At 30.6% G+C, this 23367-nt stretch overlaps 3 protein-coding genes across 6 annotated transcripts; 2 read left to right on the forward strand and 1 right to left on the reverse strand.

Moving 5' to 3' along the window:
* The first annotated feature begins 1030 nt into the window (after positions 1-1030).
* Positions 1031-9952, forward strand: LOC114879400 (DNA polymerase theta). 2 transcript variants are annotated; one of them, XM_029194291.2, is made up of 21 exons: positions 1050-2293; positions 2368-2598; positions 2675-2928; positions 2988-3120; positions 3196-3397; positions 3463-3658; positions 3719-3888; positions 3964-4231; positions 4309-4639; positions 4721-4862; positions 4932-5175; positions 5263-5404; positions 5485-7507; positions 7572-7780; positions 7897-8098; positions 8190-8371; positions 8447-8566; positions 8699-9034; positions 9103-9367; positions 9452-9678; positions 9757-9952. In XM_029194291.2, the coding sequence occupies exons 1-21, from the start codon at positions 1625-1627 to the stop codon at positions 9892-9894; spliced, it is 6684 nt and encodes a 2227-aa protein (XP_029050124.2). In that variant the 5' UTR covers positions 1050-1624; the 3' UTR covers positions 9895-9952. The 2 variants fall into 2 exon arrangements, with proteins under 2 accessions (XP_029050125.2, XP_029050124.2); XM_029194292.2 differs by lacking the exon at positions 9757-9952 and having other exon boundaries at positions 1031-2293; positions 9103-9288; positions 9452-9577.
* Positions 9953-10327: 375 nt separating this feature from the next.
* On the reverse strand, positions 10328-12564 carry LOC114879397 (cleavage and polyadenylation specificity factor 73). Its single transcript, XM_029194287.2, has one exon. It carries the CDS (start codon positions 12553-12555, stop codon positions 10495-10497), a length of 2061 nt encoding a protein of 686 aa, XP_029050120.1. The 5' UTR covers positions 12556-12564; the 3' UTR covers positions 10328-10494.
* Positions 12565-12954: 390 nt separating this feature from the next.
* Positions 12955-19819, forward strand: LOC114879398 (venom acid phosphatase Acph-1-like). 3 transcript variants are annotated; one of them, XM_029194289.1, is made up of 7 exons: positions 12955-13024; positions 15958-16031; positions 16346-16450; positions 16524-16789; positions 16945-17101; positions 17296-17625; positions 19460-19819. In XM_029194289.1, the coding sequence occupies exons 1-7, from the start codon at positions 13009-13011 to the stop codon at positions 19655-19657; spliced, it is 1146 nt and encodes a 381-aa protein (XP_029050122.1). In that variant the 5' UTR covers positions 12955-13008; the 3' UTR covers positions 19658-19819. The 3 variants fall into 3 exon arrangements, with proteins under 3 accessions (XP_029050122.1, XP_029050123.1, XP_029050121.1); XM_029194290.2 differs by lacking the exon at positions 12955-13024 and adding an exon at positions 14782-14920; XM_029194288.2 differs by lacking the exon at positions 12955-13024 and having other exon boundaries at positions 15802-16031.
* The last annotated feature ends 3548 nt before the right edge of the window (positions 19820-23367 follow it).

The raw sequence follows: 23367 nt of genomic DNA on the forward strand, positions 1-23367 counted from the left end.
CCGTGATTCTATACCGAACCGGAAGATGCATAAGAGCCTCTCTCTCGCACTGTAACTTCTGTCCATGTTTAGCCCCATTTCACTCGGACTCCAGGCTCGTCGAATTCCATCCTTGTCGTTTCGCTTACGTCGAGATAGCGCGAAACCGCCTCTCGTTAGAATGCCTAGATTACTTCTTAGCCACGTGCGATACTTCTGGTGTTTCAAATTTCATAGAAGCTCAGAATTTGGGAAACAAGGTAATTAGAGGCTTTTTACGTTTATAACTTTTTGTAATTGTTTAAACAATTTTTTGTCGAGGCATAAAAGATACTACACCTTAAGGCGAATAACTGTTGTTTATAACGTCTTTTGATACCTCTAACGATTTCGGAGAAAAAAGAAAGAAACGAAAAACGAATCAGGTGAAACTGTTTCATTTTATTCGCTGTTATTCAATGCTTGTATTTACTGTTAGAGAAACTGATATAAGAAAGAAGATCTCCCATTAAGTTACTCGTATTTGCATTTTGTAAAGAGGATTGTTCCCAAAAGCCTTTAATTACCATGTTTCCCAAATTCTGAGCTTTTATGAAATTTGAAACACCAGAAGTATCGCACGTGGCTAAGAAGTAATCTAGGCATTCTAACGAGAGGCGGTTTCGCGCTATCTCGATGTAAGCGAAACGACAAGGATGGCATTCGACGAGCCTGGAGTCCGAGTGAAATGAGGCTAAACAAGGATAGAAGTTACAGTGCGAGAGAGAGGCTCTTATGCAGCTTCCGGTTCGGTATGGAATCACGGTCTGCTTTCGTAGTTTCGTTCACCATCCCATAGGGCGGAGGGAGCCACCTTCGCCGTCCAAGGCTCGACGCAATTAATTATTTCGACAAGCGAGTTTTTAATGGTGCTGGTTATATATTTTACTTGTTGAGGAATGAACCGCCTCACTCCTCCGATTAAGCATTTATTTGAAAAAATTTCTTTTCTCCTAAAATACAAAGGTATTTCTCATGCGAACGAGGCAAAATGGCTGTGCGCTCGCGCGTGACCCGGTGGTAGGGGCACCTTCCCCTTTAGTGCTTTTTCACTAGACGAAAGTACACTATGACTCACACTGTACCAAAGAGGAGGTTGTAGGTACCTACATACGTTGATCACGTGTGTTTTAAATTCTGTGTTTACTTATAATATTTTAATTTTTATTTAAACTTTATGATTTGTACAATGGGGAAGACATAGTGAAAAGAATATCCAGTTACCTGGTTATTCTTACTTGTGTATTACATGAATTATTTACTCCCCAGTGTTTCATTTAATTGAAAGATGAATGAAAGATCTATATATATACAATAATGTTTACTTCTATAATGAATTATTAAAAACTCTTTTCAGAAACATGATTTATAATTACGTGATTATTTATATAATATTTGAATAATGAATTTTAATTGTACATATACGATTATTTGATTTGTAAATAAGAAAATGATAAAATAATTTATAATGAATCATGATCAAGAATTATAAAAAGATGTATACATGTATTATTGTTTAATTATGAATGAAAATTATATGGATCATATTAAAAAATCCATGTACAGTGATTACACACAATGAAATCATTAAATTAAAAATAACAAAATGCAATCCATTAATAAAATGCCATCCTTCGGGGATAATACACTATCTGCCTGTATTCAGGCTGAAATGAAAAATATGGATAATATTTATAATGGCAGTGATATAGAAAAATATTTTAAAGACAATATGTCTGGTTCTAAACCAATGAATAATTCAAACAGTATTGATAAAAAAACTCACTCAGAATTAAATAGTGTATTATGTAATTCAATGAATATTAAATCTACTTTGAATCAGAATAATTCAAAATGTGAAGAATCTAAAACTAGAAATGCTCTAAAATTGAGGGCTAATAGCAAAACTAATACATCTAGCAGATCAAAAATTAGAAGTACTACTTGTATAACAAGAAACTGTAGTTCATCTAAAGTTGGTAAAGAAAATGTAAACATTAATTACTTGAAAAGTGATATTTCTTCAGAAACAAATACATTATTAAAACAATGTAATAAATCTGAATTATCAACTTTGCATACTAATAACAACAGTATTAAAATTAGTGCTTCATCCAGAACAACAAATAATACAAACAATTTAATATTATCTAACAGTAGGGGTACAATAAATATTGGAGATAAATCATCAATCATAGTTCCTTCTGTTTCTATTATTAATACTCAAGATAGATGCAAGTTAGCTTCTTGGGGCTTACCACCAAATATTCTTCAGGTAATATTAATTATTCTGGCACAACTATCTTGATATAAACTACTTGTACTAAAAGTGATACATGTATGTTACAGAAATATGAAGCACGAGGAATAACAAATATGTTTCCTTGGCAAGTAGAATGTTTATCAAATCATAAAGTTATTGAAGAGCAATGCAATCTTGTATATTCTGCTCCAACATCAGCTGGAAAAACCTTAGTAGCAGAGATTCTTATGATAAAAACAATATTAGAAAGACACAAGAAAGCAATTTTTATCTTGCCATTTGTTTCTGTTGTTAGAGAAAAAATGTATTATTTTCAAGTAAGATTTATTTGAATAAATTAGTCTAACAACAATTATGTATATGTGTTCTAATTGTATAGTTATAATTTTATAGGATTTGCTGTCTGACAGTGGAATTCGTGTACAAGGATTTATGGGTGGTATTGCTCCTCCAGGAGGATTTTCTGCTACTCATGTTGCAATAGCAACAATTGAAAAAGCCAATTCCTTAATAAATCGTTTAATGGAAGAAAATGAGATAGTTAATTTAGGAGCTGTAGTTATAGATGAATTACATCTTGTTGGTGATCCGCATCGTGGATATCTTCTTGAATTACTGTTGACTAAACTAAAATATATGACTGTTAGGTAATTAAAACATATTTATTGTTATTAGAAAAAAAAATTCTGATTTGGCTTTTTTACAGGGATGAAAATATAAATATAAAATTGATTGGTATGTCTGCTACACTTCCAAACTTATCTCTTTTAGCCAACTGGTTGAACGCTGAACTGTATAAAACGGAATTTAGACCTGTCCCTTTGAATGAACAGTGCAAAGTATTATACAGTATAAAAAAATATATTACATTCATATACTTCAAATTTGTATAACAAAAATTTTTATGTTTCTAGATAGGTAAAAATATTTATGACAATAAATTACATCTAATCAGAACTCTAATATCAATGCCAGAACTAACAACGGATTCAGGAGATATTATTCACTTATGTATCGAAACAATATCTGATGGGCATAGTGTACTAATTTTTTGTCCAACAAAAAATTGGTGTGAAAAACTAGCTGAACAAATAGCTGTTGCGTTCTATAAATTAGGTTCGTTTAATAAATTAATGCGGTTTATTATTGCGAAAATATATAAGTAACCTTGTATCTTTTAGGCCGAGGCGATACGAAACTTGCAGAAATTTTAAGACATCAGTTAGATTCTACATTAATTTCCGAGACATTGGAGCAATTAAAACGCAGTCCAATAGGTTTGGATAATGTACTAAAAAACACAGTTTCATTCGGAACAGCTTTCCATCATGCTGGACTTACTATGGATGAGCGTGATATCATAGAAGGAGCTTTTAGGTATTTATTTGAATATGTATAAACTCTTAAAAATGTATAACTTGATATTAATATATTCAGATCAGGATCGTTAAGAGTTCTTGTTGCAACATCAACTTTAAGTAGTGGAGTAAATTTACCAGCAAGAAGAGTAATTATCAGATCTCCAATGTTTAATGGGAAACTATTAGATAGTCTTACCTACAAACAAATGATAGGGCGTGCAGGTAGAATGGGAAAAGACACAGCAGGTGAGATAAAACAATACGTTATAAAACTAATTTAATCTTATGTATTTAAATGTAACATCACTTGTACATCCATAGGAGAAAGTATACTTATTTGTGAACCAAGCGAACGAGAAGCAGCTGAAGCATTATTATCAGCCAGTCTGCAACCTATTGAATCCTGTCTTGAAGATTCAGGCCCCTTAATTAGAGCTCTTTTAGAAGCTATAGCTAGTGAAGTTGTATATACTCCATCAGATCTTGAATTATACACTAAATGCACTTTAATAAGTTTAGATAATGAACATGACTCAAAAGATCCTTCAAATGAAGCAATAAAATTTTTAATAGACAATGAATTCTTGTTGTATGTATATTTCTTATTGTAATACATATAAGGAACATTTGTATTGATTTGTATACATGCAATTTAATTTTGTCTAGACTACAAAACACAGAAGAGGGACATAGATGGACTGCTACAGCTTTTGGAAAAGCATGTTTAGCAGCTTCTATACCACCTAGAGAGGGTTTGTTTCTACTAGAAGAACTTCGGAAAGCTAGACGATGTTTTGTTTTAGACACTGAATTACATGTAGTATATTTAGTAACTCCTATCAGCTCTGGAAATCAAATTGGAACTATCGATTGGATGACTTTTATGGAATTATGGAAAATGTTATCAGAAAGTGAACGTAGAGTTGGACAACTTGTTGGTGTAGAAGAGCGATTTTTAACATCAGCTATTCAGGGCATAGTGCGACCAGGAAAATCGGTAAACTATTTAATGTACTTTAATAAATAATTTCAGCTTAATTGAACACTTTTAAATTAAATAAAAATTAAACATTTTCAGCTTAATATACATAGAAGATTTTATACCGCGTTAGCTTTACACGACTTGGTTCGTGAAGTTCCTCTTAGCACAGTTTGTAAAAAGTACGGTTGTTGTCGTGGAATTCTTCAAAGTTTACAACAATCTGCATCTACATTTGCTGGTAATATTTTATCTTCTCCCAAGAGAAATTCGACGTAATAACATTACTATACTTTGAAATTATTTTCAGGAATGGTCACACAATTTTGTAAACAATTAGGCTGGGACTGCATGGAATTATTAGTCTCACAATTCCAGGCCCGTTTACAATTTGGTGTTAGTAGAGAATTATTAGACTTATTACGCCTTCCAATGTTAAATGGATTGCGTGCTAGAAATCTTTATAAACAAGGAATTACATGCGTAGCAGATTTAGCTGTTGCTAATGAACTTGATGTTGAACGAGCACTTCATAAAGCTCTTCCTTTTGAAAGGTTTAGTATAAAAATATTTTAATAGTAAATTATACTCAAAACCAACAATAATTTAATAAATTGTACATTCTCCAAATTATATTTTAGCGAAAAAGAACACGATGGTGAGCATGAATCGGAAGCGATGAAACGAAATAAAATGAGAACAGTATTTGTTACTGGCAGAGATGGCTTAACACCTCATGAAGCAGCTATCATGTTGGTACATGAAGCTAGAGCATTAGTTGCGGTATATAATTATCATTCTTCTCATTAAAATTAATATAATTTTGGAATCACTTTAAAATTTAGTAATTTCCTTATTTACAGAACGAACTGAAATTGCAAGATATGTCATGGAAGCAAACTGAACAATGTATTATTGGGAGTGAATCTCATACAGAAACAAATTTACAACAAAGTAAATTTCATACTACAACAAATACCAATATACATACAAAGGCTGAAACTTCTGTATGCAATAATTCTGAAATTAACATTAATTCAGGTGATAAACTATTTAAAGAGAAAAATGAACAAAATTCATGTTCAATAATTACAAAGAATTTTGGTCCCATTAATGAAGAAAACGAAATTTCAAAGGTGTTAGATAAAATTGAAACATTTGAAGCTGATATAAATATCTCTAATAAAGTTGAAAATACGAAAGAGTCTAACAATAAGTGTAATTTAGAAAATGATGTGTCGCAAGAAAATAAGAATCATATTACAAAACCTACTGATCAATTATTGCAATTAGATATTCCAGAAATGTTTAATTCCTCAAATGGGAAACTTTCTTTTGATTTTTTTGAAGAAAGTAGTCCCAAAATACCACATGATATTCTACAAAGGCGAAGTAATGAATCATTGATTACTTTCAAGGATAATAAAAAAAATCGTACTCAAAACATTACTGTTAAACATTCAATAGAAGCGATACAAAAATCTCAAAATAAAAGCGAAGTACCTTGTAAAAAAATTAGAACTTCAGATAAAACAAATACTGCCACACCAGTTTGTGTAAATATAATGACTCATATGTTGAGTTTTGAGAAAGATGTAAAGTCATCACCAATTTCAAGAAGCCCTAGTCTGTTTGACGATAGTCTGAATCTCGATACACAAATTTGTAATGTTCTTGAACAAAATATTGTCGATTCTTTGCATTTTTCAGAATTTGAAGAAACTAAATCATTCGAACATAAAGTAGTAACGGAAAGTAAAGTATCCACAGATTTACATATTACTAGCAATGGTAATAATAAAATCCAAACAGATAGAGATAGAAGTGCATTGAATTTTACAAGTCCAAAGAATAATACATTTTTCTGGAAGGATGATTCGTGGAACGAATCAAAGAAAATTATTGAAAAAGTAAATCAAGTTAATGTTCAAAATAAAGAAGATCGATTAGTTAAACATAATGCTAGAAGTATAAAAAATACAAATTTGAAAAGTATTGTAAAGCCTGGAGTAATTAATTCTACACCAGAAATTAAGAAAAAATATGACAAGAAATTAGAAAATTTGATGGATATTTCTGACGATTTAATGAAGATATCACAAAAGCGTAGATTTAAAGATATAGCAGTTGCAAAATCGCCTATGGCAAATGTAGTTGTGTTTAGTAAAAGTCGTGGAGGATCATTAGATTCAAACAAATCTGATTCAGATGATATTATTGTCGCTTCGCAAAATATTAATTCACCTGCTACAAGTATCAAAATAAGAAGTAAATTAGATTCTGAAAGAAAGCAAAAGCTTTGTACTCAAAAGACTACTAAAAGTACACCTATCAGTATTAAAAAGACACATACCACTGCAGTTTCAAAAACGCTCCAAATTGAAAAACGCAATATTACACAGAAATTGAATGAAATATTTACCAGAAAAGTATTAACTAGTAAAGACTGCAGTACAGATAGTGTGATCTCAAATTCAGATGAAGATACCCCTGCAAAATCAATGAAAATATTACAGAAATCTCAAGTAAATGTAAAAAGAGGTCAAAACAATCCCGAAGCGTGCTTACAAACTAACGACCTTGTAAGTAAAATGAATAATTGGAATACACTAAATATTGTCAAAGTTGGAAGCGATAGAAGCACATTTAATTTATTTAAACGTGAAATAATGCAGAAACGGTATATATCTTTAGCTTTGAATTGTGAAATGCATATTGATGATGAAAATAATATAGGTTCCAAAATTATTGGTTTCACTAATTCTGAGAAGAAAAAAAAATCTAAGAAAGTAGAAAAATACGCTCATGATAATAAAAAGTTAAACGGTGTTGCTATTGCTTGGGAAAGCAATATTGCATATTATATTTCTTTCTCCAATGAGCAAGGTATTAAAAATTATATTAACATTAACTTTAATTTGAAACATTTTTTAAAACAATATTTTTTCAGATTTAAAAGTCCCAGTTAAAGAACAAATAAAACTATTGAGAAGCATACTTTCTAATACATTTTTATATGTAAAGTGCTTTGCAACTAAGGAAATATTTAAGACTTTGTACGAATGCTGTGGTATTTTTGCATGCTGCAGATTTTTAGACCCGAAAGTAGCACATTGGTTGCATGATAGCAGTGTTTATGAAAAAACTTTTAATGAAATGGTAAAAGGAACAAATCATTCTTAAATTTTATTTGTATTTTAAATACAATGAAGTTCTGTAATTCATTGTATAGTAACTATAGCATATATTTAAAAAACTATGTAAACTGTAAACAGGTAGAAGAATATTTTCCACAAGGTCGTTTTATAACAAAAAGAATACCTGCATGTTATGATACAGGACCTGGACTAAATATTAAAAGTTCAATTCCAGGAGAATTTAGAGCATCTGCTGAAGTTGTACTTACATGGCACATGACAGATAAACTTTTAGATAAATTAGAACAAGTACATTCAACATTACCACGTACGTTTAAAGGTAATGATATAATAAAATTTCTGTTATTAGTTTCTGTTTCACTTTATTTCTATATTCGATCCGTCTTAACAAAATCTTAATACATTTCCAGATATTGAAATGAGAATAATAATTTCACTAGCTTGCATGGAATTAAATGGATTAGGTGTATCTTTAAATTCATTACAAGATTTATCTTCTGTTATACGTAAAGAAATGATATCGTTAGAAGAACGAGCATATGCATTGTGCGGGAAAAAATTCAATATTTCTTCATCGAAAGAAATAAAAAAGGTTTGTAAATAAACATGAAAAATATTTTACTCGTGTAATTGTTAAAATTTACTAATTAAATTTTTAATTTTGTAGATTTTAGGATTATGTAATGGGAAAAAGGTTGGTGTAAATAAAGCTGTATTAGGACAATCTAATCATCCTATAGCTAGCCTCATTATGTCATGGCGTAAATTAAATGTAACTCAAACTAAGGTAGGTTCAATATCAAAGGAAAAATGATCAAAATATTGCAATTATTTGCTAAAGCTCTCCTACACTAAATTACATGCTATAACTAATTAACTTAGTATAATCAGATAAAAATTCAATACATTTCGTTTGTAGATTATCTATCCAATATTAAACATAGCTCAGCATAGTTGCCGTATCCATTCTAACTGTGTTACGAATACACTAACTGGTAGAATATCAATGTGTGAACCAAATTTACAAAACATACCAAAGGATTTTACTTCTGAAAATGGTAGTTTTACTATAAGTGTTCGAATGGCATTTGTACCTACTGTAGGCAATGTTATATTATCAGCAGACTATTGTCAACTTGAATTCAGAATATTAGCCCACTTTTCAAAAGATAAAACATTATGTGATATTATGAGTAAACCAGGTGATATTTTTAAAAATATCGCAGCAAATTGGAATCATGTTTCTGAAGATCAGGTATACGAAATATTAGAGATATTTATTCGATATAAATAAAAGTCATTTTAACAAGTTTCTATTAAAAGGTCGATGATACTATGCGTCAGCACACCAAACAATTATGTTACGGAATGATTTATGGTATGGGAATAAAATCACTTGCCGAAAATTTATCTGTGGATGAAATCAAAGCTAAAGAATTCTTAGAATGTTTTATGAATGCATATCCAGGGATATCTACATGGTTGAATAATATAGTAGAAGAAGCACGCGTAAGTGGATATGTAACAACCATTTTTGAAAGACGTAGAACGCTTCCCGCATTAACGAGTACAAATGGAGCAGAGAAATGTAAATTCTTTCAATGTTAATAATACAACATTTTGCGCTAAATTGAAATATTTATAAATAAATTCTTGTAACTTTTTTATGTAGCACAAGCAGAACGTCAAGCAGTAAATACTAAAATTCAAGGTTCTGCAGCTGATATCACAAAAAAAGCAATGGTAAATATTGAAGAGAAAATACGATCTGAATTTCCAACTTCAGTAGTTATTATGCCCACTGTTAATTCTATTCGGAAACTAAGAAGTAATAGTAGGGAAGCACAGCAAAGTGGCGGTTTTTTAATATTACAACTTCATGATGAATTATTGTATGAAGTAGGTATTTTATAAAACACAATTTCATTCATTTTAAAAATAACAAAAATGTAACTACAATTTTTTGTTTTACGTTAGGTAAATATCAAAGACTTACGACAAGTGGCAACAATAGTAAAAGAATCAATGGAACAAGCATGCCAACTTGTAGTTCCACTACCAGTAAAACTCAAAGTTGGTTCTGCATGGGGAGATCTTTGCGAATATAATCTTTGATGTTAATTTAATAACTCTTTTTACTGATAATAGTAATATATGTGTATATATATAGTTTTTAAAAAAAAATCATATTAATCAGGTTAGATTTTTATTATGTAAAATATTTATTCAATTTTAATGTTATGCATTGTAAAGCATACATTTATAATGATATGAATTGTACAGATTTATATTATTTGTTATATTTTTATATTACATTTCTTACCTTACAATTTTAAATGATGAATTTTATAATTAAATTATATAAATTATTTGTATTTATTGATTGTAAAAAAAAAGAAATATTAAAGTATTTTTAATCAGCGATGTTTTTAACAAATCTTATTCATTCAATTATATATTAAAAACTACTGGTTTATATAATACAAAATTCAAAGATAATGTATTTAAAAAAAAAAAAAAAAAAAAAACAATCGAGTCAGTTTGTATGTATTTACTTATTGATGTTACGATGTTTATTATAAAAATGCACATGAATTGTATTGCGTAATACCATTAAATTATAAATTAAATAAAATAGTCTTTGTTATTTAACACTTCATATTTATTAATGTATCTAAAAGTATATTTTACACACAACTGTGAAAATAATATCTTTTATATTGTATCACAAGGTGGTGCCAACGATTGATGTAGTTTTGTTACTGCAGTTTGTACTATTTGTTGAAAAATTTCATCTTCTTTACTGGTTACTTCCAAATTTAATAAATCTATATGTGCTTTCTTCCCATCAACTGTTACATACAGTTTCTCTCCTTTGAAAATTTTAGGAACAGAATCTTCACCAAACATTTCTTGAAGCATTTCTATCAAACATTCTTTAAAATGCATCCGATCCATTTTTGTAGGTGCAGGTAATACTTTAGGTGGTTGTTCCATCATTTCAGCTTGTAATATTGCAGTTAGAACAGAATCTGCGTACATATCATTTACAGGTGTTGCGATCCATTCCATGGTAACAATTTTTCCATCAATTGTAACATCAATATTTTTAAACACACGTAATTTCTTATCATCAACAATTTCTAAATTTCCAGCAATTTGTGTTAGAAGATGTTTTAATACTGGTAGCGATGCTGAGAAATATACACTCTGCCTTTGAATTACTTGACTCATGCTCATATCTGTATATTTTGATAAGTCACAAGGTGCTAGCATATGATAATTGAAGTTTCTCTTAACTAACACTCCTGATAGTGTTTGTCCTGGTTTAGGTGTTTCCATTGCTAATGTGCCCATCACTTTAGCAGTTTTTTCTCCTCTAAAGTACAATTCCACAGCAACTGTATTTCTGGGATTATGTATTTCCATTGTTGTGTTAGGATCATCCTCATATTCCCGCTGTAAAGCAGCTTTCAATCTTCCCATTTCATTTTGCTCTCCATGCACAAGCACAACATGTGGCGGTTTCAAAATACGTATAAATTCAGAAGTCTGTTGGTAATCAGTATGGGCTGAGAATGATATATAATCAACAGACATTTTTAATGGTAATTTCTGTCCAGACATGGTTGTGATTTCTTCAGGTTCTGATAAAATTGTTTTTGCCAATGTTCCTTCTACGCAATAACCAGCTATTATAACTCCATTCTTTGCATCTATACACCAGGATTCAAACAATTCCCTTGATAAACCACTCTGCATCATACCAGGAGATGCCATTACTACACACGGACCAATATCTTCAAAATGATCAATTCCTTTTAGATTAGAAATATGTTTAAATACAAATGGATTGTTGATGGCAATTTGTCTCCTGATTTTATCATTCATCGCATTTACATAAGTTTGATAGACTGCCATACACTTTTTTGCTAGAGAAGAAGCATAATATATAGGAATTTCATGTAGTTCAGGATGTTGACTCCAATATTCATCTAGAATAAGGAGAAGCTCTTGTGCTCTTCCTAATGCAAATACAGGTATTAAACACCTTCCTCCTCTGTTAACAATTTCATGAACTAAATTTGTAAATCTTCCCTCACGATCTTCTCTTTTTTCATGTATATGTGTACCGTAAGTAGATTCAGTAATTAACACATCTGGATGAATGTTTGGAATTTCAGCAGCCATCAAATGTCTATCCTCTTGCCGACTAAAGTCTCCAGTATATAGAATTTTAACACCTGCTATTTCTATCATGAACATAGCAGCACCTAATACATGACCAGCATTGTAGGCCCAGAATTTTATTCCAAAGACATCTTTTTCTTCATGAAAATTAATTGTTTCTATTTTATCCATACTAGTTTCTAGATCTGATTCAGTATATAACATTTGTTCTGTAGCAATGTTGCTGACTTTGATATAATCAGACAACAGCCAACGATAAATAGCTTTAGTGGCATGAGTCATAAAGCATCGTCCTTTAAAACTAGTTTTTTGTAGAAACCAAGGTAAAGCTCCACAATGGTCCAAATGAAAATGAGAAATTAAAAGTAAATCTATCTCATCCGCTTCTACTAAATCTACAAATGGTAGTGCATCCATTCCAGATAAACCAGGATGAATACCACAGTCCAACATGATTTTTTTTCCTTTAAATTCTAACATAATACATGATCTGCCTACTTCTTGACCAGCACCAAGTGGTCTAATTGATAATAAATCACTTTCTTCAGCTGGCACTTGTGCTTCTGGTTTTCGTTTCGCAGCCATTTTTTATGAATTAATAATTTTCATACAATAATATAAGAAATTATAATTCTTATTTCATATTTTTCACTCATAAATTATATTTGTAAGTAAGAGTTTACAAAGTTATGTATAAAACGATGAACATGCTTTTCTTCGTTTATAAATGTTGTATGAATATATCATCACTCAAAGAAAAAATGAATCCTCATAAACTATAAATATGCTTAATTTATAGGTATGTAACACTACATTGAAGGTTAGAGAATCATTTTGTAAAATGAATGAAACATTTGCACTGAATTCAAAGTAGATTAATGTTATCTTTTGTTATCCATCTACGTTTCATAAACAAAATATTACGTTAATATTTAAATTAATAATAATTTATCACGTTTTGTTTGAATCTAACCTATACCATTATATACGTATCACATAGAGATCAACGCAGATGTAAACTGCACTAAACGATTTGCTATGCTACATATTTTACGTAAGTATACGTTTCATATTTATATTTATACTAATTTATGTATATGTATATATTGTATATTTTAATATCATCAAAAGCTTTAGTATAAATATTATATAACTTATATCATAGAAATAAGAAATAATTATTTAATAAAAATATGAGGAAAGAATTATTTCCAAAAAATTGGACTTTGTTTTCTCTTGACAATGTATCAATCAAATTTTTATATTCTTATAAAGAAAAATAAAATATTTGAGTCTGTTTTAAAATATTGAGGAATACTATTTAATTTAATTCAATCTTTTAAAGTCCAAAAAGTAATTTTTCAAATAATATCAATTTTTAATTAATTTTATGTAATTCAGAGATTGCAATGAATTTCATAATTATAGAAAATTTATTATAACATTTTTTAATTTTTTTAAAGAAACATACATTCAATAAAATATAATCACATTGAATAAAATTTCTAATAGAGTATTGTACTGAATGAAAAAATATTTATATAAATGTTTATATATAAAATAGACATAAATATCTGAGAAGGTAAAACTTTTCTCGAAATAGTAATCTTTATTGTAACCATGCAGGATATATCTGTTCGTATATCCTTTTATACGAACACGTTCTCCGTGCATTATATAAAGTCATCATACAGCATATAATTACTGAATTACAAAAGTAATTGATATATTTTAACTTTTAACTACGGTATCAAAAATGAGGCGCATTATTTGAAGGTATTCTTGTTACTGTCAGAAGATGGCGGCTGTTTCAGAATGTTCAATTTGAAGCGCGCGAAAACAAATCGATTTAAAATACTAAAATTATACATATATTTTAATCGAGTTTCTTAGACTGTTAACTCAGTATGATTACGTATTTTGTTTAAGAAGAATCAATATGTTTTTCTCTGTTGAATATTTTAAGTAATATTCATTCACTCGTAAAATATGTATATACTAAAAACAGATATTTTTGCAAAAGATTAATATGAGCAAGAAAAAAATGTTGGAAAAATGATGTATGATAATATTACTCATTCAATGTGAATAATGAAATAAAGTACTATTCCTTCTAAACTTTAATTGAATATGTCGTGTCGAATGCCATTCTAGGAAATCCCATTCATAAGGAAAACGAATGTTACTTTCAAATAATAATGACTTATAAATTTATCTATTTTAGAATCACTTTTTTTTAAATAAAACTGCACACAAATAGATGTATGTTTTTTCAAAATATATGCGTTTCAAATATTAAAAATTGTCAACTAAATTTAAATCTTAATTAATATTTATTACTACTAATAAGGAAACTTCTGCGAACTGCAGTCTGTTCTTCAATTAAAGTAACTCTCTGTACTATTGGAAAGTGGTATCTTTGTATCTACGACATTTATGAAAGCCTGCTAAATTGAACATTTCTTAAGCATTTTGTTAAATTAATTATAAATGTAACAGTACAATTGCTACAAACAATTCTTCATTGTTATTTAAAATTTTACATTTAATGCAGAAAATTTTCTTTTCTTTTCTTTATCAATTTACTTAAAATTATAATTTGTACTATTAAAAGGGAACATTTTTGTAATTATACTATTTATGTGTTACACTGTTAAAATCTAATTTTTTATTGTTTAATATTTTTATTGAATTAAAAGACTTTTGCCGATTAAAATCTTTAGTGAAAGGAACTCAATCTTAGGCGGGAAGTTTTATATCTTTGTTTCTTTTAACTGCCGATTACGCAGTAATTTAGCAAGGTGGAACCGAGATTATATTAGTAGCACATCAGATTTTTGCGCGCGACTACGTAAGTCAGCAATAATTGCCAAATCACTTGAACCGTATTTGTGTGCTGACGATATTTAAGTGGATCTGTCTTTAGGAACAAAGTTCACACGCGATATGAGTACGTAACGCATAAATATATCATATAAAATGCATACAAAAATGCATTTTTGTGTATTCTACATTCTAGAATTTTATTTTGCTTTCTACTAGTCACGCGTTCGATTATGTAATCCTTTTTGTATCTTGGGTGATAGAAATTCTAGGTGGCGCTACTAACAATAAGTTGATACAATCGTGTATATACATATATGTATGTACATACATATAATATTGAAGTTAAAAGATATTGTGTGACCTTAGTATTGCACGAATTTTTTTAAATGCGACACTTTCGAGAATTCTATTTTATTATATTGTACTCCAATTTACATTTATGATTTCTAAATAATAATAAAACTTAATATTATTTATTAAACAGTATTTATCATTTAGCTTTTCGTTGTAAATAAAAATTTTCTAAAATCAAATCGTTTAAGAATATGTACAAGAACTGTTGATTTCATTGTTTCTTTTTACGAATGTTAATGTTTGTCGCGTTATTTATTAGGATTTTATGAATTAAATATAAAAATTTTATCATTATATCAACGTATATAAAATGTTATCTGCATTTCAAAGTACATATTGAGTGATATTACAGAAATCTTATATTTATACTTGATTACTTAAAATTAGTAAATTAAAAAAGATATTAAAATTAAAAAAGACATCCTCGCTCGTTATTTTTACTTTTTAATGTTTATTTTTCATCTAGTTGGTTAAAGTTTAGCAATTTATACAATATATAAAATGTTTGAGAGAAAAATATTACATGTAACATTTTTTAATCATTAATAATATTTTCGTTAGTTATAATTTACTCTCCATTCACTTTATTTAAGTTTAGTAGCTTGAAATGTAACTGGAGTACCATCTCGCGGCAAACTGGTATGATAAAGATAACAAGTAACAGTCTTACACCGCTTCTTCTTAAAGTAACATAGAGTTCTTATTGTTCAGTCAAATGCTATAAAAAGATTTTAGCTTACGTTTCTTTTCTATTTTTCAATATGATCCGTCAAAAACTTGTTTTAATGATATTCATTCTTATATTAGGTTTATATCTACAATTAGCGAGAACAGTTACGAATAAAAACAATCATGAGTTTCGTGTGGAATTAGTGCAGGTGGTAAGTAAGCTTTATAATTCGATTATAGATTAAAGTCATCTATCTTATCGTTTTTTCTTCTAATATTTAACTTAAAATTAATTAAATAATATTATATAATATTTATTTATCAATACTATTTATTATCATTTATATTTTTCAATTTTTTGTTATTATTACTTATCTATATTTTCCGGGTTAATTTAAAATTTAAATTAACATTCATTACTTAATATATTCTATCTTTATTAGAAATGTATTTTTCAATTTGAAGGTCAAAATATTTTATATCAATTTTCGCGCATTTTGAAAATTAATATTCGAAACCTTATCAGCTATTTAGACACGGAGAACGTACACCGCGTGAAAAAGAACTGTGGCCGAATGATCCTTACGATATATCGGTATATGAACCATGGGGTCTTGCACGATTAACGAATGTAAGCAACAACTAAACGATAATGTTAATTATAAATATAGAAATATTAACAGTAGAATATAATTTGTTTATAGCAAGGAAAAATGAGAGAATATCGAATAGGACAGGTGTTGAGAGAGCGTTACGATAAATTTTTAGGAGATATTTATCGACCTAGCGATGTGTACGCTTTCAGCACGGATCATGATCGAACAAAAACGTCTCTTCAATTAGTCTTAGCTGGATTATACCATCCGACACCAGCGCAAACGTGGAATGAAAATTTGTTATGGGTACCTATACCAGTACATTATATGCCGGAGAAAGTGGATGATCTAATGAAGCCAGATACTTCTTCAGTGTAAGTATACCGTTAGATAACACCGTTTTTCTTGTTTCTGTGAGATTAAAAATGACAAAAAGGAAAAGAAAATAACTCAGGGAAAGTCCAGGCTATAATTAGATAACTACCAGCAAAGATTATATTAATGTTAAAATCCTTTTTTATTTTCACAGATATTTAGATGCTCTGGACAAAGTGAGAAACTCGGAAGAGGTTCTTAAAAAAGTATTAGTATATAAAGATCTTTTTAAATTTCTCAGCGAAAAGACTGGTATAAATATAACTAAAACAAATCAAGTGTATGAAATATATAATCTGCTGGTAGCACAGGTACACTTTTAATATTCCAATAGAATTTCATTTCATCATTTTATTATTATTATTTTAATATTTCAGTAGAATCTAATTATACATATAATGGTAATGACTGTACGAGTGACTTAACTTTGATTTATCATTTAAATAATGCTACCATTATTTCGATATATTCGTTTCTCTTATTGATTGTTAAAATAATTTTCCAGAAAGCTATGAATTTCCCTTCACCAGATTGGTGCACCGATGAAATATTGAAAAAGCTTCAGGAAATCGTGAAGCTCGAATACGAGATTCGTTCTTACACACCTCAATTGAAACGATTGAACGGTGGTCCGCTTATCAAAAGGTTTATCGAGAATATTAAAATTAACGAGGGACGTGATACACCAAGAAAGATCTACTTATACGGCGGACACGAAGTAAATATCGCTGGAGTTGCGAAAGCTTTGAATTTTAGTGAACCTGAGATACCAGCTTATGGATCTGCGATTATAGTTGAAAAATTGAGCAATGCAAATGGTGAAATTTATATCAGGGTAATTATATACAATTATCAATTAATATTTAGTTGATGGATCAATGTAGCAGTGATAATTTATGTTCAATTTTATACTTATTTCCATTTTTCAAATTTTAAACTATTCCCTTAGATATTATTTTGACAATATATTCAAATGTTTTTTAAGTGTTGCAATTGGTGGTATTAAAACAGTAGTGTTTTGTTTTATTAATATCAATAATATTTATAACCACCTTATAATTGCCTCGCGTACTTTAACAAATGAAATACTAAATTCAAGAAACCCTAATGATATTTACTATATTAATATGTAATGTTTATTATAATTAATATCATAATCCGTCTCCACTGTTCAAGGGTTAATATAATATTTATAATATTAATTCAACTAACATAAAGGAAATTCAAAACATTAAAATAGAAGAAAAATAATGGAAAAAAGTATTCCGATTTGTTTGATGAAGAAAAGTTTGCAGAAAAATATGAATAGTGATTTGTCATCCGTTAATTATGCTACGTCAGAAAAGATGAGGAATACAGTAATTCCTCCAAGATTGCAAATGTGGTCGGAATCGGAATGTTGGAATCACAGTAGAGGAGACTCGAAATTCGATGACTGGGCGGCTAGACTCTGTCGCCGTGGCTCGCCTTTGTATGTAGTAAAAGAGGGTCGTAAAAGAGAAGGATAGCATGAGAGGCTCGTAGTAGCCCAGACATTATGTACTATTTTGGAGCATTCCGTTTTTTAATGAAATTAGGATAAATTTAACGTAAATTATATCGTGTTTGGTCTCATTTTAATCGGAAGAATCTGAAAAGTATGTTAGTTGAAATCGTTGAAATTAAAAAGTTATATTGCAATATTACGAATTGACTAAAGTGCCAACTCACATCAAAAGAACCGCGGCGGGCATCACGTAACGCTATTTAACACGCTTGACTGGCTCCAGCGAGTAAAGCATAGGCGCAGGAATAACGCACGCATAGGCGTAGGACCAGACGCAGTTGCAATATGGGAATGAGACCACAGTCGCAATTTTATGCCGGCAGTACACGCTCGCCGAGGCGACCCGAGACCAGGCGAGCACGAGAATGTACTTGATGGTCTCGCCTCGCCTCGTGCCATCTCGCCTCGTGCTCGGAGCGCTGGGCCTAGACGCGAGCTTTCAGGACGAGTCAAAGGAAGCGAAGCCGACACTAGATGTACACTCAGTCCCATCGAAGTTGTCGCAGTGAAGTTGTCGCAGTGAAGTTGGCGCGCTAACGCCGCCGCGGCGTGAATGCGTTAGCGCGCCAACTTCACTGCGACAACTTCGATGGGACTGAGTGTACACGGTGCTCTCGGATCTCGAGTCTCGGGACTCTCGTCTCGGGAGATTTCGCGTTCGAATCGCCTCGGCGAGCGTGTACTGCCGGCATTAGAGGAATTACTGTAGTACTTTTTTCCAATGACATACAGGGTGATTCTCTGACTAGTGTACTCAAAGGCAATGCCGCCACACTAGTATGAATGGACCCAAGCCCTTTTCTGTCATCGATACCTCGATGGGAGTGCATGCTGCAGCTGTTTACGTGAAAAACTGTGTAACGAGAACGAAACGTTTAAATGGGCTGCAGTATGCGCCCTCGACGAGATACCGATGACAGAAAAGGGCTTGGGTCCATTCATACTAGTGTGGCGGCATTGCCTTTGAGTACACTAGTCAGAGAATCACCCTGTACTTGATAGCATGAGCAATACTCTCATTTACACCTACAAATTAATTTTACTATCAAATTAGAATAATGTAATTGTATAAATATTGTTAATGATGAAATTATTTATACTACATTGTTTTATTATTTATTAGATGCTCCTTTGGACTGGAGTTACAGAAGAACTAATTCCTTACAAACTAGCTGGTTGTGAGGAGATTTGTCCAATCGACAGATATTTAAGTATTGTGAAGGACATTATTCCATCGGATGAAGAAGCGAATCACAAGTGGAATTTAATATCTAAAGAAGAATTACAGAAATTGTATGAAGAGAAAATAAACTTCAATTGAATGTGTTTTTACATTTTTAATGCATAGATGAGGTAAACCAGTCATGCCATACATTTTTATGAGACCAAAGGTTACTTCATTTCAACTGGAGTTTCTAATACATATATGTATATTTATTGTAAATTCGCCAATATTTCTGTAATAAAATATATTAATAATCTATGTTTATGTAAAATTTTAAAATTAATTAAGTATTGGTTTACAGGAGCTATGAACTGTTCTTCGGGAAACCGTTATGCTCTGATTTAGATCAAATTTTTCGAATAACCTCCTTTTCGCGAAAGGAAACATCTGTGAGCATGATTTTTGGTGACTCGAAAAAAAATTGTTTACCATTTTGATGTCATTCCCTACCTTCCCGACGGTCGATTCTTCTGAAAATGATGCTCCGAGTTTGAAAATAGTTGCTTTTTGTAAAAGTATTGTTTATGAAAAGAATTTTTGACAACCCGAAAGTAAAAATAGTTTTTTAACGTTTTCTCATTGTTTGCACTCTCCCATTGTCCACTCTGTTGCCTGGATACTTACCTATGTCGGGAATAAATAAATGATAATCGCAAAATTAATAAAGATATAACAATGGCGTGTAAACCGATTTCTTACATTGATTCATTTCTTGTAATTTATAAAGCTGTTTATTTAGAATGTCGCACCAATGAAATTTATTTTCTCTTGTGAAGAAATTGAGTGATCCTCAATCAACAATCGCGTGGCTGAAGGAAATAGAATTTATTCCACGTGAAAAATGATGCACAGACCGTAAGAAGAAGATGATTTACGTTGAAACAATGGGAAGCGTGGATTCTTTTCAGTGTTACAAATCTGGAAAATATAACCACCATGTTTCAATATTGCATAATAGATGATTATTATTATTATTTTTAGTATATAATTTATATTATATTTTAATATTTTTTTATGTGAAAATTGTTTAATAGGTTTGAATGCAGTATTGTTGAAAACCACTAGATTTCTTTCGAAACAATCGCAAACAAATTCATGTATATTATGCAGGGAAATATGTGCAATAGTTCTTGCACATTTGATGGACAGCAACATGAAATGGACGGATTACTCGGTGATCCGGAGACAGTAGTAGAGATCGACGAATGCAAAATTGGTCGCCGAAAGTGTGAAGAATCGTGAATATTTGGTATGGTCCTTTCTGTTATACATCTATTCTATAGAATTCCATTACGTTTGTACTTGATTTTTCTTCCTTATTTTACATTAAAAATTTTCGATAGGTATGATAGAGCGTGGAGGATATAAATACCGTTTGGAAATGTGTCCCGAAAATAAGCGGGATGAAAGTGTCCTTGTTTCGTTAATATTAAAACATGTTGCAATAGGTACAAAAATTCATACTTATTCCTGGAAAGGATATACATATAAATTTATCCAAATATGGCTATGTTCATTTAACGATAAATCATTCCACAAATTTTGTAGATCCCGAAAATGGGACTTATACTCAAATTATTGAGTCGTGCTTTACGAGCATGTTTAAGTAGAAGTAATATTAAAGAAGATATGTTCGTTGATCATATGTATGAATATCTGTGGCGGTATTAAATAAAAACAACCAGTGCAAACCCCTTCTCCCAATTATTATTAGATGATATCAAATATGTATATTCATGAAAGTAATAAAATAAATATGCACATGTATGTACATGTATATATAATTCATTTAGTCTTTGTTGGAGGCGGGAATATGGAATATTGTTATTGTATGTATGTACATACATACTGTCTGTACGGAAATACTGTCTGAGTAGGTTCTGGAGTAGTGTTTGGTGGAGGCGGTAATATCAAACACTGTTAATGTATATACTGTTTACATGCAAAAGCTGTTTGCAATGTGATTCCACTGGTTTGAAGGTGCAAATTATGTGTTCCGAACAGTTAGTCCATTACATACACTGTGCTCTGTCGGCAAGGTAGGGAATGACACCAAAATGGTAAAAAAATGTTTTTCGAGTCGCCAAAACCCATTTCCACAGATATTTCCTTTTGCAAAATGGAGCTCATTTGCAAAATTTGATCTAAATCAGAGTATGACGGATTTCCGAAGAACAGCCGTAAATGTACTTACATATATACTTGTAAATTTCTTTCTTACCAACTTTGAAATTTTTTCATTTTATCGACATTGTCATTCTGTCAGTATTTTATCACAGAATTTTTTATGGTAAGTTCTCTTTGACGAGAGTTCTCGTCAGTGGTTTTAGGCGATGTTTCCGAAAACCTGTCAAATCGCATTTGACTAAAATTTTGTAGATAACTTCATTTTACATAAAAGCAATGTTTGTAAGAAGGATTTGATTGTACTTCCAAAAACCTGTCAAATCCATTTGGTTGAAACTTTGCAAATAGGTTCATTTCATATAAAAGCAATGATTGTGAGAAGGATTCTCGGCGATTTGAAGATTAAGACCCAAAACTTTGCAAAATTTTTTATCATGTTTGGGTCACTGAAAACTTTCATGCTTTGATTTGGCTGGAGCTATAAAAATAAGTTGCCTACAAATAAGAAAATTATTTGCTAAAAAGAATTTTGGTGGCGACAGTTATGACCTAAAGTTTTGAAAACATCGTTTTATTACGGTAATGTCACTCATTGTATTACCGACATATCTAACGTAAGGAAGAAGAATACAATGTTGGATCAATTCGATTTATTCATTCTACATAAACAACGATTCATTACCTTATTCGTTGTTCATGAGCAACCAATAATTTGATACTATTATTCTTTTCTCTTTTTTTATTCATTATTCAATACAACTTTTGCCTAACGAGTCCTGTTATACTAACGTGGTGCCAATGCATTTGATCACGACCACGATTCGAACGCAGAGCATACCCAACACTGTCGCGGTTCAGCTGTGTTCTGCGCGCGCTTTCATTGGACAGTGTTTTTCATTAATAACTCGAAAACGAAGCCACATTCTGGTACAGGAAAAAGTTGCGTAGAATCACCCCAGGCATTATTCCTCCACGGAGTGGGAAGGCTGGACCTCCGTGAGGACATAACAAATATAGTAAAACCTCGATAAGTCGTCACTCAAGGGACCGAGAAATTTTGACAACTTAAACGGAGTGACGACTTATAGAGGTTTTACTGTATATGTATAATTAATAAAAATATCCCCGGCTAAACTACCGAAAACGTCTATACTCCAATTCAGCTGAAATTTTACAAATAGCTTCATTTTGTATAGAAATAATGTTTGCAAGAAGGATTTTCGGCAACTCGGAAATAGATTTATTACCATTATAATGACATTTTCTGTCTTACCAACGCAACGGGCGAACCTTTTAAAACAAACAATCACCGTGCTTGGGCATTCTGCGAGTCTGAAGGATAAACTGATCCAAAAATAAAAATATAAAACAATTCAAAGGTTAAGACCCAAAAATGTTGCCAGCCGCCTTCGAGCGGCTGGTTTAAAACAATTTACAGCTACCGTAACTTAACTTATAAAATACGATATGTAATATTGGGAATATTTTTAAGTAAATATATATTTGTAATTTTGAAAATATTGATATCTTCCATACATATTAAAAATAATTGAAAATAGCAGCTTTTATAAGATAGGGAGTGATTCTTAAATGATAAAAAATTTTGTCGAGTCGCCAAAAATCTTTTTCACAATCATCATTTTCACAATAAAATTTTAGCCAATTCGGAGCATGGGGGT

Source organism: Osmia bicornis, chromosome 2 (genome assembly GCF_907164935.1).
Source record: "Osmia bicornis bicornis chromosome 2, iOsmBic2.1, whole genome shotgun sequence".
In the NCBI taxonomy this organism is placed as follows: domain Eukaryota; kingdom Metazoa; phylum Arthropoda; class Insecta; order Hymenoptera; family Megachilidae; genus Osmia; species Osmia bicornis.

Excerpts from the sequence above, each read along its gene's own strand:
- LOC114879400 (XM_029194291.2), top strand. The coding sequence starts at position 1,625 with ATGCAATCCATTAATAAAATGCCATCCTTCGGGGATAATACACTATCT. Across the intron at positions 3,121-3,195 it reads CTTTGAATGAACAGTGCAAA|ATAGGTAAAAATATTTATGA; the intron begins GTATTATACAGT and ends TTATGTTTCTAG. Across the intron at positions 9,035-9,102 it reads ATCATGTTTCTGAAGATCAG|GTCGATGATACTATGCGTCA; the intron begins GTATACGAAATA and ends TTCTATTAAAAG.
- LOC114879397 (XM_029194287.2), bottom strand. The coding sequence starts at position 12,555 with ATGGCTGCGAAACGAAAACCAGAAGCACAAGTGCCAGCTGAAGAAAGT.
- LOC114879398 (XM_029194288.2), top strand. The coding sequence starts at position 15,912 with ATGATCCGTCAAAAACTTGTTTTAATGATATTCATTCTTATATTAGGT. Across the intron at positions 16,790-16,944 it reads AAGCCAGATACTTCTTCAGT|ATATTTAGATGCTCTGGACA; the intron begins GTAAGTATACCG and ends TTATTTTCACAG. Across the intron at positions 17,626-19,459 it reads ATGGTGAAATTTATATCAGG|ATGCTCCTTTGGACTGGAGT; the intron begins GTAATTATATAC and ends ATTATTTATTAG.